Source organism: Ictalurus punctatus, chromosome 17, assembly GCF_001660625.3.
Source record: "Ictalurus punctatus breed USDA103 chromosome 17, Coco_2.0, whole genome shotgun sequence".
Taxonomy (NCBI): Eukaryota; Metazoa; Chordata; class Actinopteri; order Siluriformes; family Ictaluridae; genus Ictalurus; species Ictalurus punctatus.
The window spans coordinates 6,778,904-6,796,242 of NC_030432.2; the positions used below are offsets into that span (position 1 = coordinate 6,778,904).

The 17,339-nt window shown below is 40.4% G+C and overlaps 1 protein-coding gene across 6 annotated transcripts in view; it reads left to right on the forward strand.

Moving 5' to 3' along the window:
* sytl2b (synaptotagmin-like 2b) overlaps window positions 1-16,126 on the forward strand; it is a 34,331-nt gene extending 18,205 nt beyond the window's left edge. For 3 of the 6 annotated variants that reach the window (XM_053687550.1, XM_053687552.1, XM_053687553.1), the window contains exons 9-19: window positions 3,594-3,689; window positions 3,999-4,052; window positions 4,205-4,299; window positions 4,623-4,736; window positions 4,935-5,104; window positions 6,088-6,190; window positions 6,382-6,543; window positions 6,830-6,908; window positions 7,409-7,508; window positions 9,258-9,463; window positions 10,763-16,125. In XM_053687550.1, the coding sequence (XP_053543525.1) occupies window positions 3,594-3,689; window positions 3,999-4,052; window positions 4,205-4,299; window positions 4,623-4,736; window positions 4,935-5,104; window positions 6,088-6,190; window positions 6,382-6,543; window positions 6,830-6,908; window positions 7,409-7,508; window positions 9,258-9,463; window positions 10,763-10,905 (1,322 nt within the window). In that variant the 3' untranslated portion in view covers window positions 10,906-16,125. Of the gene's footprint in view, window positions 1-3,593; window positions 3,690-3,998; window positions 4,053-4,204; window positions 4,300-4,622; window positions 4,737-4,934; window positions 5,105-6,087; window positions 6,191-6,381; window positions 6,544-6,829; window positions 6,909-7,408; window positions 7,509-9,257; window positions 9,464-10,762 lie in introns of all 6 variants that reach the window. The other 3 variants (XM_053687554.1, XM_053687551.1, XM_017491112.3) reach the window with 3 other exon arrangements.
* The last annotated feature ends 1,213 nt before the right edge of the window (window positions 16,127-17,339 follow it).

A 17,339-nucleotide genomic window follows, 5' to 3' on the forward strand; every position in this document is an offset into this window, starting at 1 on the left:
TGAGTGAGAGAATTCAGGAAGTGTCTCACGCCTTGCTCCCGTTTCATCACAGGGGAAATGGACAGAATTTCAGTATAAAATGTCTAGGGGTGGAGCACACCAAGGCAGCCCTCGAGAGGTCTGACTATGTGCATTGTGAAGGCCTTAAAATTAGGCAGCTCTGCTCACGGCTCGCTCTCTTCTCGGATGAAGGGACTTGGGTTTCAGTTTCATCTCGTATGGATCTTGATCTCTGCCGGATTTTGGAGCTTGGGTCACGACTCCTCCTTCTGCAATGGTAAGCCAAAAAAAAAAAAAAAATCCTTGAGGAGCCAGAAGGGCTCCCCTTTTTTCCAGAAGTGCATGATGAAATATCACGCTTCTGGGGAAAACAATACACTAGCCGTATTCATAACGCCGCGACATTGGATTATTCGCCCAACATGGGAAATGAACAGCACAGCTATTTAGCTATGCCGAAGGTGGAGGAGACGCTTGTGAGCTACCTCTCTCCATCGATGTCTGGTAATTTAGGGGGGATAGCTTTGCCTTCCAAGCCATTTAAGGCCACATTGGTGTTGATGGGCAAGACCTATGGGTCAGCGGGTCTCGCTTGTGGGTCACTGCATACAATGGCAGTGTTGCAGGCCTACCAAGCAGACCTGCTGAGTGAGCTTGACATACGCCAGCATTCAGCCAGTTCCTTCCCTGTCGTATTGAGTTCGCCAGTGCTAGTGCTAGGCCAGTGCTACTGTGGCGTGAGTGTGGTGGCCCACCTCCCCCCAGAGAGCCAGGGGGACTGGGTGGCCACAGTCGCTGCCTGCTAATAGGCCTGATCTGAGAATGATCATAAAGGCCAAGCAGACAAAGAAGGAGTGGTAATGAGGGGCCACAGAGGGATGTATCAGGGGTTGTATCATGAGGTTGTCCCCTGGTCAGCGTGCTGTCACAGGGCAATGGAAATCTGATGCTTTCCCTCCAACAGAATGTGGAAGAGCTAACATCACTAAAAGACCATCTGTCAGTGTGGAAACTACTGCCAAATGTCTCCATGGGTTCTATCTACCATAGAAAAGGATTAACGGGTCCAGTTCAGAGCTCGACCCCCTGGTTCAGAGGTGTTTCCATATAGAAATATCGCCCCATCACATGAAGTTCCTGAGGTTTGCGTTTGGAGGCAATATTGGGTTCTTCCCTTCGGGCTAGCTTTATACCCTCTTTATACCCAGCTTTAAACTACCTGGATGACTGGTTAATTCTACCATGATCCAGGGAACTGGGTCCAGGGAAAAGTGCTTTCTCCAGTGCAGAGGACAATTTTCTAGGGGTTATATGGGATTAAGTGTTTCTATACCCAACATGCTTTGGCTCAATCCTATCAACATTGAGCAAGATAAAGCTTGATCTGGACATCCCATCCAACCTCTATGAGAGACTGTTGGGGCTTATAACACCAGTAGCCAACATCATACCGTTGGCCCTGTTGCACATGAGACCATTTCAGTGTTGGCTGAAAGGTCAGGGTTTTTGTCATAAATGATGAAACCTCTGAGAGTAATCAGTGTCTACATAATTTGAGAATTTGGAGTTTGGGTTTCTAGCCTCGAGTCACACTCTAGGGGTGTCTCCTTATCGCAAGACAGTAATGACAGATGCCTCCCTCATGGGCTGGGGCACAGTCTTAGATGGCTGTCCAGCTCACAGTCTCTGGAGTGGCATATAAATTGCCTAGAGATGCCGGTTGTATTTCTAGCACTGAAATTCTTTCTTCCTCAATTGAGAGGTCACAATGTGTTAGTTGTGACAGACAACACAGCGGTTGTCCCTTATATCAACCACCAGGGAAGGTTACTTTCACGCCCCCTGTTCAGACAGGCACAACTAATTCTTCTCTGTGCAGAGGAAAAGTTTTTATTAGTAAGTGAAATGTACATTCTGGGCAAAAAGGAATTTGTGGGCAGACATCCTGTTGAGGCAGGGGCTGAGGCCTGGGGATTGGAGGCTCCATCTACAAGTGGTGGAGTCCATATGGCGGAGGTTCGGCATGTGTTCGACTCCAAGGAGACAACACACAGTCCGTTGTAGTTCGCCCTCACTACTCCCACACCACTGGGGCTGGATACCATGTTGCACATGGGGCCAAGGTCACTTCTGTACGCTTTTCCCATTTGCTCTGCTCCCACAAATACTGGCGAGAGTTTGCCAAGACCGCCCATGTCTTCTGATAGTAGCACCTTATTGGCCAGCTCAAATATAGTTCTCAGAGATAATATCCCTGCTAGATGGCATTCCTTGGGAGATTCCCGTCCGCAGGGATCTACTGTCTCAAGCCGGAGGGCTGATTTATCACCCTCAGCTGGAACTATGGAAACTGGGGGTCTGGCACCAGCTCATAGATTCTGGTCTCGCAGCTGAGGTTGCAGAGACCATGTTGAATGCTAGAACACCACCATCCACGAAGAAATTGTATACGCTCAAGTGGCTGCTTTTTGTCTCATGGTGTGAGGAACGTCAGCTAGACCCAGTAAACTGCGCAATAGCTTCAGTCCTGGAGTTCTTACAAGAACATTTCTCAGCAGGGTTGGCCCCTTCTACTATCAGGGTCTACGTGACTGCCATTTCGGCCAGCTGTGACTGCCATTTCGGTCTTGCTATGCCTCTGGGCATAAGGGCTCATTCCACGGGGGGGCGCCTCCTTGAAGGCTTTGTTCAAAGGGGTACCCTTAAAGGATGTGTGTGTGTTGAGGTGGGGTGGTCTATGCCGCACACATTCATTCGATATTACAGCATGGATATACATTCCATCTTGGGCTCAGGTGTCTTGCAGTGACCCTCGGGCTCGCATCTTTTTGAACAGGCTATACTCTCGGTATGACGGAGTGGGTATTCTCATTCCCACAGCGTGGAACTCACGCAACGGTGAGTTGCCTTCGAAAGGGAACATCTGGGTTAGGAATATAACCCTGTTCCCTGAGCAGGGAAGAGACCATGCGTAGCTTTGTCATACTGGGACATGCCTGTGAATTGCGTCTTCGCTTCAGATATTAGAGCCTGACAGTGCGTTCACAGGTGCCATTTTTATATCACGCGATGTGCTTAATTGCCACATCACCTGATCACGGCAGACCTATAAACAAGCATGATGTTACACAAGCTTCAGATACCGGTCACACGTCAGGGCGCTTCCCACAAAGTGAAGCTCACTCAATGTCTGGTCCCCTTCTCAGGGAACAGGGTTACATGCGTAACACAGATGTTCTTGCTACAAACTGGCAGCAATTTTTAAACACTTGTGCTTGTACCCTCAAACCATGAGTCAGACCCAACCATTAATTTTTGTAATGGGAGGGGGTTGTGTCTTTGCTCCAGCTTTGTAGTATGCTTTTTATGTTGATAGATACTTTTTTTTAGGTTTGATCTAGTTTTATGGAACTGCATGGGGTGGTGGTAGCACAGTGGTTAATACATTGGACTTGATCAGAATGTCATGAGTTCAAATCCCAGCACCACCAAGCTGCCACTGCTAGGCCCTTGAGCAAGGCCTTTCACTCTCAATGGCTCAGTTGAATAAATGAGATAACTGTATTGTAAGTCAATCTGTTTCACATGTGTAGCAGTCACTGAGGGGAGCCTAGTTCAGGAAGTGCTGAGACGGGCGGCCACTAGACCTGTATACCATAAAAGCCTTGAAGACATTACTGCAGTACCAAGTGAGCATTAGTTGTATTCATTGTGGCACAAAATATGAGTCATGTGGGAATTCCTTTGGTAGATGTAATTAAGCTGATCTTTTGAAATATCTGCCAAAAGATTACAATGCAGTATCTGTATATCTGTAATATTTTCTCACAATCTGTAACTACAAGTCTTCTTTACATTTTCATGACTCTATAAATCTCCTCCTGTAGTAATGTTATAGTATACCTCTTTTGTCTGTATGGTAGGTAAAATTTTTCATTGTGCATCACAGAATACACTCGGCATTTTAACATGTGCTGTTGTGGTCCAATCTTCCACAGGACAAACTAGAAAAAGCAAACACATGGATGACTTCATGCCTAGCAGCTATGCACGTATGAAGCTTTCTACCTGTACAAATTTTTTAAAAATGTTTTAGCATTTGAAGTTCTGAGAATATAAAAGGGTAAAACAGATAACCATCCGATGTTCTTTTTTTATGTTTTCTTTTATACATACGATGTATGTATAAAATGTATCTATACAGTCTCCAGCACTCCATCACCATCCTCATCTTCCTTCTCAGATAAGGAGCACTTGAGGAAAATCAGCAAATCTGTTCCTTCTTTCCTGGAGAATGAGGTACAGTATGATTATATGGAATGTTTAGTCAATGTAATCTTTCTTCTTTTGGACAATTAAAAAAATCTGACAGAACTAAAGAGTTCCCTGCCTTATTTTTCCCCAAAATATTTTCATTAATCAGGTCATTAAATGTCATGATTTATCAAAACCTACAGAATTGTAAAACAGCAGAATTATATGTTATATCTGAGATATATCTGGTAACAATCTGAGATTTGTTAGAGGGTTCATTTACAGACTTCAGCAATAACAGTACTGCATGGGTCAGTATTTTTAATATTGATCAACAATACTTATTTTTTTATATATATAAAATCTAGAATGATGGAGATGTGAGTGACTCAGAGTGCAGCTCCCACAGTGGCAAGCACTGGAAGAACAGCAGCCCCCAAGCTAAACTTAACAGCAACTTGCGAACGTCCACAGTATCTTCGGTATGTTGATGTAATGAATTTGCTTGATGTCAAATTTAAATAAGTTTTATATTAGAAGATTTTCTGGTGACAGTCTCTGTAGGACATCACCAGTCATCTGCAGCTGTCGCTATCATAATGCACTATCATAATCTACTACTACTACTACTACTAATTGTCCTGCCCTTCAGTGCTTCAGCATGTGTTTGACACCCACAGATGAGTGGGAGCATAATGAGCATTTCCAGTGCGGACTTTGCAAATGTTAACGTTCAAGGGACCATCCAGTTTTCAATCAACTATGTCCAGAAGCTGAGGGAGTTCCACATCTTTGTAGTTCAGTGCCAAAATCTGGCTGCAGTAGATGTGAAGAGGAATCGATCTGACCCGTGCGTAGTCTAGAATATTTGTACTACCTCAGCCTCTTTGTCTAAGTGTGATATATTGTCACTTAAATAAGAACACTTTTAGCCCTGCTCATTCATGCAATTATCAAATCAGCCAATCATGTGACAGCAGTGAAATGAATAAAATAATTCAGATACAAGTCAAGAGCTTCAGTTAATGTCCAGAGCGAACATCAGAATGGGAAAAAATGTGACTGAGTGACTCAGTGACCATGGCATGATTGTTTGTGTCAGATGGGTACTGCTGGTCTCCTTGGATTTTTACGCACAGCTGTCACATGTAAACCAGTCTGTTTGTGAAAAAGAAAAAAAAAAACATCCAGTGAGCAGCAGTTCTGTGGTGGAAATGATTGTAGATGAGAGGGGTTAAAGCTCACCTAAACTGGACAGTTGAAGATTCTTCACCTTTCCAGTTTCAGTGGCCCTCAAGGTTCGATGTGTTGTGTGTTCTAAGATGCTTTTCTGTTCACCATGGTTGTAAAAAGTGATTATTTGACAAGAAGGCTACTATAACTCAAATAGTCACACTAACTCTAAAATATTAGGTGACCTTGTCCAATCTTCAACTGTCCAGTATAGGTGAGCCTGTACCCACTGAAGGCTCAGACTCCTGTTCTTGACTGACAGGCATGGAACCTGATGTGGTCTTCTGCTGTTGTAACCCAACTGCCTCAATGTTCAACGTGTTGTTCTGTTCACCACAGCTACAAAGACTGGTCATTTGAGCTACCATAGCCTTCCTGACATCTTAACTAGTCTTGCCATTCTTTTCTGACCTCTCTCATCAACAAGATCTTTACACTCTTGAATTGTATCTGCATGAGATTTAGCATTGCGCTGCTGACAAATGATTGGCTGATTGGATAATTGCATGCATGAGCAGATGTACAGGTGTTCCTAATAGTAGGCGGTGAGTGTATATTTGATCAAATATAGATGCTTACTCATACTTGCTCTTGTTTTAGGTATGTTAAAAGTTATCTTATACCTGACACTGCCCATTTGGGAAAAAGAAAAACATCAGTGAAAAAGAAGACCTTGAACCCAACATATAATGAGATTCTAAGGGTAAAGATTATAAAATAACTTACACATGTAATACTGTACATACATTAACTGCCCTAGGATATGTATTTGTAGTAGAGTTAAGTTACAAACAGTCCAAACAATAAAAACATAGTTACATATATATTTATACATATAAACATAGTTATACATTTTAACCAGCATATTTTAATTTCCTTTTTAATCACATACAGTATAGAGTTCAAATGGATTACCTAAAAACCCAGATCCTTAACCTATCTGTTTGGCACAATGACACATTTGGTCGCAACAGCTTTCTGGGAGAGGCAGAGATTGAACTTTTCAAGTGGGACTTTGGAAACCCTCGGATTAACTGCTTATCCCTCAAACCAAGGGTATATTATGACTCTTTTGATTATTAGGAATTCACTGTATACATTATATTTAAGTGTCTGACTTTAAAAGCACTTTAAACTTTACATTTACCAAAACTTTAAATCTTTCTGTTTATATGCAGTTTTAACTGAAAAAATCCATGATTTTAATGTGCTCTCAGATTTTGGACCCCACTGTATATTTGTATCTAAAAATAATTATATTTCCATTTAAGAAATTTGAGGTGTTGGATTAATCTGTTGTAATAAAGATTTGTATTAGGCATTTCAACATCTCTCTTTTCAGACCAGGAGTAGCATTCTGCCCATAGATGATAGAGGCGAGATGAGACTGGCCATACGGTTCTTACCTCACATCTCCCTCTGTAAGAGCTGATGACTTTACTATGACTTCTGTAATTTCTTAACATTTTAAATCCAGTCAGTGCAAGTCTCACCCTGTCCACACATTTACTCTCTGTCATTTTATAAATCCTTTAGGCCAACTTTCAAACCTTTTTAAAATTGAATCAGAAAACTCTTGTCTAGTAGGGGTTCCCCTCAGACTACATTATATAGAGAACCCCTGTTGTAAATAGATTCATTTAATTAAATTCAGTTTTATTTGCATTTAGTCACTGTCACAATGCAGCTTATGAGCAAGCCAGAGACAGTGACAAGGAAAACTTTCAGTGGAACCAAACTCAAAAGGGAAACCTTTGTCTTCTGCATGACACCAGATAGTGGAATTATAAATCATTACAGTGTGCAGATGTGAAGATTAAAGAAAAACAGTATTAATGTACGTGTATTGCTAGGATTATTTTATTGGTGTTAATGTGGCATTTCTTTTATTCCATGTGTTTCCCTTGTCTCTCTTTTCCAGCAAAATCAGTCCTAGGCTCAGGTGAAATTCACATCTGGGTCAGAGACTGCAAGAACCTTCCTGCGATCCGAGGTGTAACTATAAACCCATATGTGAAATGGTAATGTCCTCAGCGAACATAAGCTATTGGTATATGGCGCCGATGCTTTCATTTTTTTGCTCTTCTGTATTGTGTAATCATGACAACTAATCTGCATGTTATATATGCAGCCATGTGCAGGCCTGCCAAATTTAATAATGTATATAAAATGTGTTTCTTTGCAAAATGCTATCTCTGGCTTGTCTGTACGTTGCAGGAGAATTAAAGTCATGTCCCTGAAATCTATACAGTATAAGCTGCATCACACCAGCTTCAACATCAAAAAACAAATTTCATACTCTAAAGTATGTACAGTTTTATATATGCATTTTTAACCACAGTAACGAGGGCACCCAGAAGCAGAACACAGACACAAATGTTGGAGGTTAAATGAGATTAATTTAAGGTATGAGTGAATAGGAGAGTGTGGGAGGGGAGGATTCAAACTCAAGTCATCAGTGGGCTGCTCTGACGGTGCTCCACAGGGAGGGGGGAGTAAGACAGAGCAGGAGAGGGGGTTGAGCAGTGGAGCCAGGAGCAGTGAAGCAAACTTGAGCAGTGGAGCAAGGAGGCAAGGCGACGTCTCCAGAGGAGCAGGGAGGCCAGGCGAAGTCCCCAGCAGAGCATGGAGGCAGGGCAACCTCCTCAGCAGAGTAGGGATGGTGGGAGATGGCTCTAGCCAGGATTGGCACCCCCTCTTCAAAGACTTGGTTTTCGGCCTTGCCCTTTATGCACCGGATTTGACCGAATTCCTTGAATCTTTTAATTATATTGTGCACAGTAGAAGGTGAAATGCCCAAAATCCTACTGATTTGTCTTTGGGGAATGTTGTCCTCAAAGTTTTCGATTATTTGCTGATGCATCTGTTGGCAGATTGGCGAGCCTCGATCCATCCTTGCTCTTGAAGGTCTTAGCCTTTTGTGGAGGCTCCTTATATACTATGATAAGACGATTGCCTCACCTATTTCACATCACCTTCTTATTTCAAATTGTCAGATTGCTATTAGTCCTAAATTGCCTCTTCCCAACTTTTTGGGAATGCGTTGCATGCATCAATTACAAAATAGACATTTATCTTCAAAAAACTATGCAGTTGATTAAGAAAAACATTAAATATTTTTATACATTTTTTCAATACAAGTCAAAGTACATTTACAAATCAGCAGTTTCCATACTGTCCCAACTTATTCGGAATCGGGGTTCTATGTTGAAGTGTCACTAGTGAACATCTGCACTGTCAGGAAAATATCTTATTCTTGCATCTGCACTAAACAGGAGTCTCATGAGGCAGTGACACGTGCATTTTTGAATGCAAAATCGCATGCAGATTTTGAACAACATCCACTTCTGCAGTACTCCACCTACTTCAACACAGTGCATTGTTACTAACCATGAAAATAGGAGCCAGGTGCAAATGCAAAAAAAAAAAATAATAATTTTTTTTTTTTTTTAAACCCACCCACAACATCTTGGAAAATTATCCTTATGCCAGAGTGAAAATTCTGTGATATTCTGATTCCTGTGATATAATTTGAGTTAATTATTTAAATATAACTTAATTCATGCCTTCTATGATGGACATGCATTTAAAGTTCATTTAAAGCCATTTAACTTGAACTTTCATTTAACTTCCACTTACATTAAATTAAACAACTCACTCTCTGTCTACATTTACTCAAGAGTTATCCCCAGTTCTATGTCATGATTAATGTTATATAAGTTATTATATTAATCCTAGAGCACCTGTTTTGTGTGTGTTTGCTTATACAGTTTTGTGCTGCCAGATACCAGCAAAAAGAGCTGCCAGAAGACACGGTTGTTAAAGAGGACAGCAAGTCCTGTGTTTAACCACACAATGGTGTATGATGGATTCAGGACAGAGGACCTGAAGGAGGCCTGTGTGGAGCTCACAGTGTGGGACCACGAACGACTGGCTGATCACCTGGTGGGAGGACTGAGACTCGGCCTGGGATCAGGTACAGAAATATTACTGGCACTAGAAACCTTTATAAACTTGAGCTTACATCTTTCTTTGTGTCATTTGACGTGATGTTGGTTTAAAATAAACCCATATGGTTAGCAGATTATTAGATGTTTCAGCATTATTAGATTTATTTTTTATGGTATGGTAAAGATTTGTATGTACAAACAATACAAAATTAGTATTATAAGGACTGGTTATGCTAAATTGCCCCAGGTGTGAGTGAGTGTGGAGAGTGTTCATGGTGCTCTACAATGGACTGGTATCCCATCCAGGCTACATTGTTTCCTACAAATGTGTTCCAGGGACAGGCCCTAGCTCCACTGTTACCCTAAATCATTTTTAGAAGATAACTGAATGAATGAAAAAACTTTTATATGCTGACCTTAGTCCATTTATTAATTCCTTGTCAAGTGCTGCCTAGTGCTTGCCTATTTGCCAATCACCTTTTATGATTTTACGATTATTGCTTGCATCTTCTGGTTTGTCTGCTTCAATTATGGATGCAAACATGAAATTCTGAGTGGCCCCACATCACCCATATGCAGACTTTGTACTCCTGGCTGAGGTGTTGTTATTTGCAACTACAGTATTGAAACTGGGAATGCTGCACCACATACTGTTTCGATTTTAGCTGAATGCTCATCTCCTGTCAGGCATATGACAATGGCACATGTCATTATTAGTGTTCAGAGACCCTGAGGCATTGGCCAGTACATGTTTTTTCCCTGTAAAGTGGAAATTGGAATGTCAGTTGTCTTGAAAAAATATCTACTGAGGTTACTCACAGCTGAGGTAGGCTGAACACAGAGGTAGTTTTACTCATTCAAACCCTGTGGGGTAATGTTTAATTAGAGATGCTGTGGATGACACTGCAGCACATCTGACAGACTATATAACAAGTATGTTGATAGCCCCATTCTGTCCAAGCAGGCCATGCTTCCATCTGTTAACATGTGACCCGAGAGCCCTGATGGACCTTCACACAACTGTAGAACAAGAGTTAAATAAATACCTTCTGTTTCACAGATTTAATGATTCTGTGCTTCTACTTTCTTAATAAAGCCCTTCTCTTTAAAACCTTCTTTTTTGGTCATGCTGATATAACACATTGGATTGCATTGCATTTAACATGTGCTGCTACTAGTACATAGTACTGCTACTAGTAAGTAATTATTTAAAAATAAAAAATACTACTACTAATAATAATAATAAAAATAATAATCTAGAGTAATATTTAAAAAAAAAAAAATAGAGCTCAGTAAGAACACTTTTCCTTCCATTTCTCTCACAGGGCAGAGTTATGGGGCAAACGTGGATTGGATGGACTCCACTGATAAGGAGGTGGCGTTATGGCAAAGAATGATGGATTCACCAAATGAGTGGGTGGAGGATGTGTTGCCTTTGAGAATGGTGATGACAGCAAAAAATACTTAAAAAAAACATTGTTTGAAATTGTCAGAATGCAAGAAAATACACTCACAAGCACTTTATTAGGAAAACCATACTAATACGTAGCAGTGCCTCCCTTTGCTCTCAAAACAGACTCAATTCTTTGTGGCATGGATTCCACAAAAGATTCTGGTCCATGGTGACATGATTGCATCACGCAATTCCTGCAGATTTCTCAGGTACACTTTCATGCTGCGAATCTCCCGTTCTATCACATCCCAAAGGTGTTCCATGGATTCGGACACGGTGACTGGGCAGAACATTGAACTCATTGTGATGTTCATGAAACCAGTCTGAGACGACTTTTAATTTGTGTCATGGTGCATTATCATACTGGAAATAACCATTAGATGATGGGTAAATTGTGGCCATGAAGGTATGCACATGGTTAGCAACAATACTCAAATAGACTGTGGCATTCAAGTAATGATTTATTGGTATTAATGGGTCCAAAGTGTACCAAGAATACATTCCTTACACCATTACACCACCTCCACCAGCCTGGACTGTTTACACAAGTTGGATTAGGTCCATGGATTCATGCTGTTGGTGCCAAATTCTGACCCTACCATCTGTGTGCATAAGCAGAAATTCATCAGATTAGGGTTTGATGAACCAGTCTGGCCATTCTCCATTGACCTCTCTCACCAACAAAGCATTTCTGTCCACAGAACTGCCGCTCACTGGATGTTTTTTCTTTATTGCACCATTCGGAGTAAACTCTAGAGACTGTTGTGCATGAAAATCCCAGGGGATCAGCAGTTATAGAAATACTCAAACAAGCCCATCTGGCACCAACAATCATGCCATGGTCAAAGTCACCGAGATCACATTTTTTCTGCCTTCTTATGGTTGATGTGTTCATTACCCGAAGCTGCATTACCTGTATCTGCATGATTTTATTCACTGCCATATGATTGGTTGATTAGATAATTGCACAAATTAATATTTGTACAGGTGTTCCTAAAAAAGTGCTCAGTGAGTGTATGAATAGTATTTTTAATAATATTACTCAGTACTTCTAATCATTTAGTAACATTAAAGAAGTGAATATACATTACATTAGCATTTTTACAACCACCCTGTTGATATTTAAAAGCATATTTTTTATATTCAGCTTTAGATTGTGGAGGATATTTGAATCAATTAAACCGGGTTGCACACCGGACGAGAAGCGCAGTTCCGTGCCACGCCACACCATGTCTTTAAAAGTCGAATGCATTGTTTTCTATGAGTGTACGCACACCAGCAGCTCCACTCGGCGGTGCCCAGCTACAACTCTGGAGGCTGCTCAAAATCCTGCCATAGCATAGATTTGCATTCAATTACATTATATTTGTCCTAAATCGTCGTTAATGTACATGCTGACTTCACCTAGGCTGCAAAATACATTTATACTTTTACATTCATAGTTTTACAGCTTGAATAAAGTCTAAACATATAGGGGAAAATGTATAATAAACATAGCCCTGCTTGTTACTGCAAGTTTTTCCTTTGGTCCATTTGGTGTTTGGTAATTTATGGGTATCCCTGTGATGTCAGGTCCAATAACTGACAGCAGATCCTCCATCTGATCTGAACTCGTTCTGAAGTACAGCAGGTGCTTTCTGGGCTTAATTGTAGCTCCTGAACAAGGTGGTGATAAGCTCCAAATTGTTTTTTCAATTAGAGGGTGTACCCAAATTGCTCCTTTTTTGTAGTTGATGACGTAAAAGTAGCAGCACAGCAGGTTTGTGTTGTTTGTTTTTTGTTGTTGTAAGACATATTTTTATTTGTTTGGTAAGAATCGGAAAAACAGGGCATTGATTAAAAAAAAAAGATCTTCATACTGTAGGTTACTCGATTCTACCACGTCGACGAAACTATAACTTTACAAAACGTTAAATATAGGTTGCAAAGAAATAATACATCACCAGTTATGTATAAAATATGTTTTTTAGATAGACATGTACATATCAAATAACCTCTTTGGTTAACGTTTCCAATTGGGCTAGCTAGCTAACGATATCTAAATAAATAGATAGTTACTACTGTTACTATGTAACTTCAACTTCTACATAGTTGCATAGACAACAGATACAACAAAACAATAACAGATTTACCAACATGATATAGAGCCTATTTATTGATTAACGTTCAAAAGACACCTATTATTCAATTTTAATATAAAAAATTATATTAAAATAAAAAAGAAGTTAAAACTCACCCATCTTGCATCAGGAGTCTTGAGTTTGAGCGTACAGAATGTGTGCGTGTCCGGTGTGCGATAAGTGTGAGTTGTCCTACCCATGATGCGGCACGGCCCTGCGCTTCTTGTCCAGTGTGCGACCGCCTTAACAGCATTTGGTGTTACCTACTTTGTCAGCAACTGTCATACCTATGGTCATTTTAACTGAAATTTTAAATTCACCTAATAAACTGATGTTTTATGAAATGATAAAAGTTTCTGCCACATTGGGCTTGTCTTATGATGCAGAATTTATTGTTTAGCAAACTTCCAGTTTGGTGGTTTACTTCTTAATAGATTACATCACAATTGTAATGTTATGCCGCACACATAATCTGCACTATGTCACGTTCAGGATTACAGACTGTAAACAGCTGTTGAATTAGCTGTCAGAATTTGTTTCCTTATGTAGGCCATTAAGCTTCCACAGTGCTAAAAGTTTGACCACTTCTTGAAAATTTAGGATTTAAGAGCATGTATTGTTAAATGGTCAATTGATGGTTATTTAGAAACCACCATAATCCCTTGTGTTTTCCCTGATTTGTTTTTATATATACGCAATATAGAACTTATATAAAGGGAGTATTATATCTTTTACAGTTTTAGTCTGTGATATTGGACATTCCACTCAACACTATGACTATATCATTGCTCAGTTCAAAGTGGTTGTCAGCTGGCAGAAGCGGATGCTGTTGCAAAAATAGTGCTTTTATTGAAAGAATTGGACCAAACAAATCCAAAATGTGAGACAAAATGAGGAATTGGACCCAGTCCTCTTGGTTTGTGGCACAGAAGGTTCTCAGAAACCTGTCAATTTCTTGGCTCACTCAACTTGGTCGTTGGATTGTGGGTGGTACTCAGAGGTGAACTGTGAACTGTGTGCCTCTATGATGTCCTCCGGGATACAAAAGTATCTGAATGTGTGTTAAACGATGCTCTCAGCTGTGGCAAAGGCAGGTAGTAGGCTGTGTAGAGGATTTGAGGCACAGTAATTTTGAGACTCATGGTGATGATCATTATGATCATGTTACCTTGCGAAGAGTGGAGATCAGTCACAAAGTCATTAGCTAGATGGAATATATTTATTGAGGGGCATGACTCTGAAATGTATTGGTCTTGTGATTGGGCTACTTCCCAGTCAGTGTCCCATGAAATGGCACCCACAAAGCATGACTACCATCTGTGTGCCTAAGCAGGAAATGAGATTCATCAGACTAGGGTTTTCCAGTCTTCATTGTTTTGTCTGGGGGGGTGTAGGATATAGTCATGATAGGGACTCTGCATTGGTCATGACATGACATTTGACATGCTCCATGTGAGACTCCATGGAAGAGAAGTATATGAGAATATTGTCAATGTAAGTGATCATGAACTTGCCCAGAATGTCTCTAAGGATGTCACTGATCAGGCATTGAAAGACAGACGGTGCACAAGAAGGGCCATATGGCATCACAAAATACTTGAAGTGGCCAGAGGTGATGCTATAGGCCATTTCCCATTCGGATGCGGATGAATTTGTATGCACTGCACAAATTTAGTTGAGTAAACTAAACACCCCTGTGACGTTTCAGGTGCTGATCCAGACAGATGTAAAGATCAACAGGGGAGTCTAGGGTTGCTTGGTCATCTTGGCAGTTTAGCTCTGTTAAAAAATGTCCTGTTGCAAGCCCTGCTGATAGACCATTTTGGGGGCCAATTCATTCCCTCCACTACTTACAGCCAGCTTTACGAATTGTAGGGCATGTTGTATGGCATATCAGTCACCTGGCTTCTCCTTACCCTCTCCTTACCATCTGATGAGTAATGCTCAATGAAGCAGTGACAGGATGAAATGTGTTTGTCATCCTGATTCCACATTATTGTAGCCCAGGTGGCAATCTTGTTGGACAGAAGGTCAATGAATTGTACAATCTTGTGTCATCTGGAAACTCCTTTTTGTTTGAATAATATAAGGAGCACTGCAACTTGAACCCTTTACCTAAGCCAGGATCACTGGTATATTTCTCAGGGTGTGAGATGGTTGTCTGTCTCCACTCCTTTTTCATCAATGAAGTACCCTTGGAACTTGACAGCACTTTGGTGAAACTCATATTTCACATACATACGTTTTACATACAGGTTGTTGTCTAGGACTTTAGTCAGAACCACATGTACCCGGGTAATGTGTTCAGCTTTGGTCCAGGAGTAGATCAGGATATTGACTATATAGGTGATGACACATGAATTCAAGAAGTCCTGGAGCACTTCATGAAAGCTTGGAACACTATAGGAGCATTAATGAGCCCATATGGCATGATGAGGTATTCATAGTGTTCGGTGTTCATCACAAAGGCAGTTTTGCATTCATCTCCTTTTCAGTTACAAATCAGGTTATATGTACTTCTGTTCTGCAACTTTGTTCAACTAAGGTCGGAGTCTGCCATCTTTCTTTTTCACAAAGAAACTGGTTGTGGCTGGTGAGGTGGACAGGTATATATAGCCCAGTGTCAGTGCTTTGGAAATATATTCTTCCATAGCTTTGGCCTCAGAGAGTGAATGTGGGTATACATGCCCCCTTGCACCAGTCACTAGCACAATAGTGTCTTTCTGATAGTGGAGTCATGAACAATGAACTTTATTGATGCAAGAGAGGCCTGTAGTTCCTTTGATGTTGTCCTTGGCTCTTTTCTGACTTCCTGGATGAATCGTTGCTGTGCTCTTGGAGGAATTTTCGAAGGTCCACTACTTCTGGGAACGTTCATTGCTGTGAATCAGGCCTGGTTGTGTCTAGTCCAGCTGAAACCCATTATGAATGCAGTTTCATAGATTTAGGAAATTAGTAGCTACAGGGGCAAATTCATTTTCACACAGGCCCAGTTAGTATGGGATAACTTTTTAGCTACAATAAATAACATTATCATTTAAAAACTGTATTCTGTGTTTACTCGGGTTGCCTTTGTTTTATCTTAGATTTTGTTTTCATTTCTGAAACAATTTAATATGACATATACACAAAAACAGAGGAAATACTTTTTCACACATCATGTGTATAGTCATGTCATATTAGAACATCAGAAACATTATCATTAATTAAAAAAAACACATTTCTGAAAAGATCTTATGTAATTTAGGAAAATACATGAAATATCAGGATGAAAAAATAACAATGCATATGCTAAAACAGAACATAAGGGTTAAAATGATTGTGAGGTTAGATTTGCATCAAACTAACATTTTTAGCCAGATGAGGAACAACACCTGACCTCAATAAAGTTCATATTTATATAAAGATTGTATATAATAAAGGTTCAGGATTTGAAATTCAAAAGCAGAACAATTCAACACATTAAAACAGGAGGAAAAAAGTTCTATCCATTTTTTATTTCTTATGTAGTGATTCCCAGACTGAGGATTTTTTTCATCATTGTGTAGACACAAACTGCTTTCATGAGCAAGTCCAAAGTCCACCTTTCTCCAATGTTAATAGCTCTCCCGAGAAAACACACTCGAACGACTGAAACAAACACATGCGACCCATTTGAATGCTTCTCTCACCTACTACATCTGTAGGAAAGCACCACGTGCTGTCATGAATAATTAAGAGACAGCATCTTCTCATAGGATAAGAACACGCAGGCTCATGAATAATTATGAGACCCCAACACATCATCGACGTACTATAGTACATTACCAGATCATCGCCTGGGACGTGTGACAGGATGAGATTTTAAACCAGGAAGACGAAAATAGCGGGAAAAAAGCTCAAAATTATCCAGGTTTCTCCTACAATTAAAATGAACAGATGCTAAGATTGTCTTTTATAATGTGTGATACAAACACCTCAGTTAAAATCTCAGAAAATGTAGTTTAGTGAAGTTGTTTCATGAGGCATTAAAACCGTTCTCCTTCTTACTAGACGGAGTGATCGATCCCCACCTCACAATGTGACTGACATCTTTAACAGTAATAAGCAGAAGATGTTGCAAGCAGCGAGTGTAATAAGCTGCGCTGACAGCACTCATTGAATCGGTCAGCAAAAATCACTCAAGTCTCGGTGGTCACTGAGACTAAATGCCTAATCCTTCATTTCACTGCGCGAGTAACAGCTTTATCTACATGCCTGAGACTCCAAACGGCTCCAATATGAAAATTCACCTCAAAGATTCGTTTAAGAGAATCGACTCTTTCAAGAATGGTACATCGCCAGACTCTA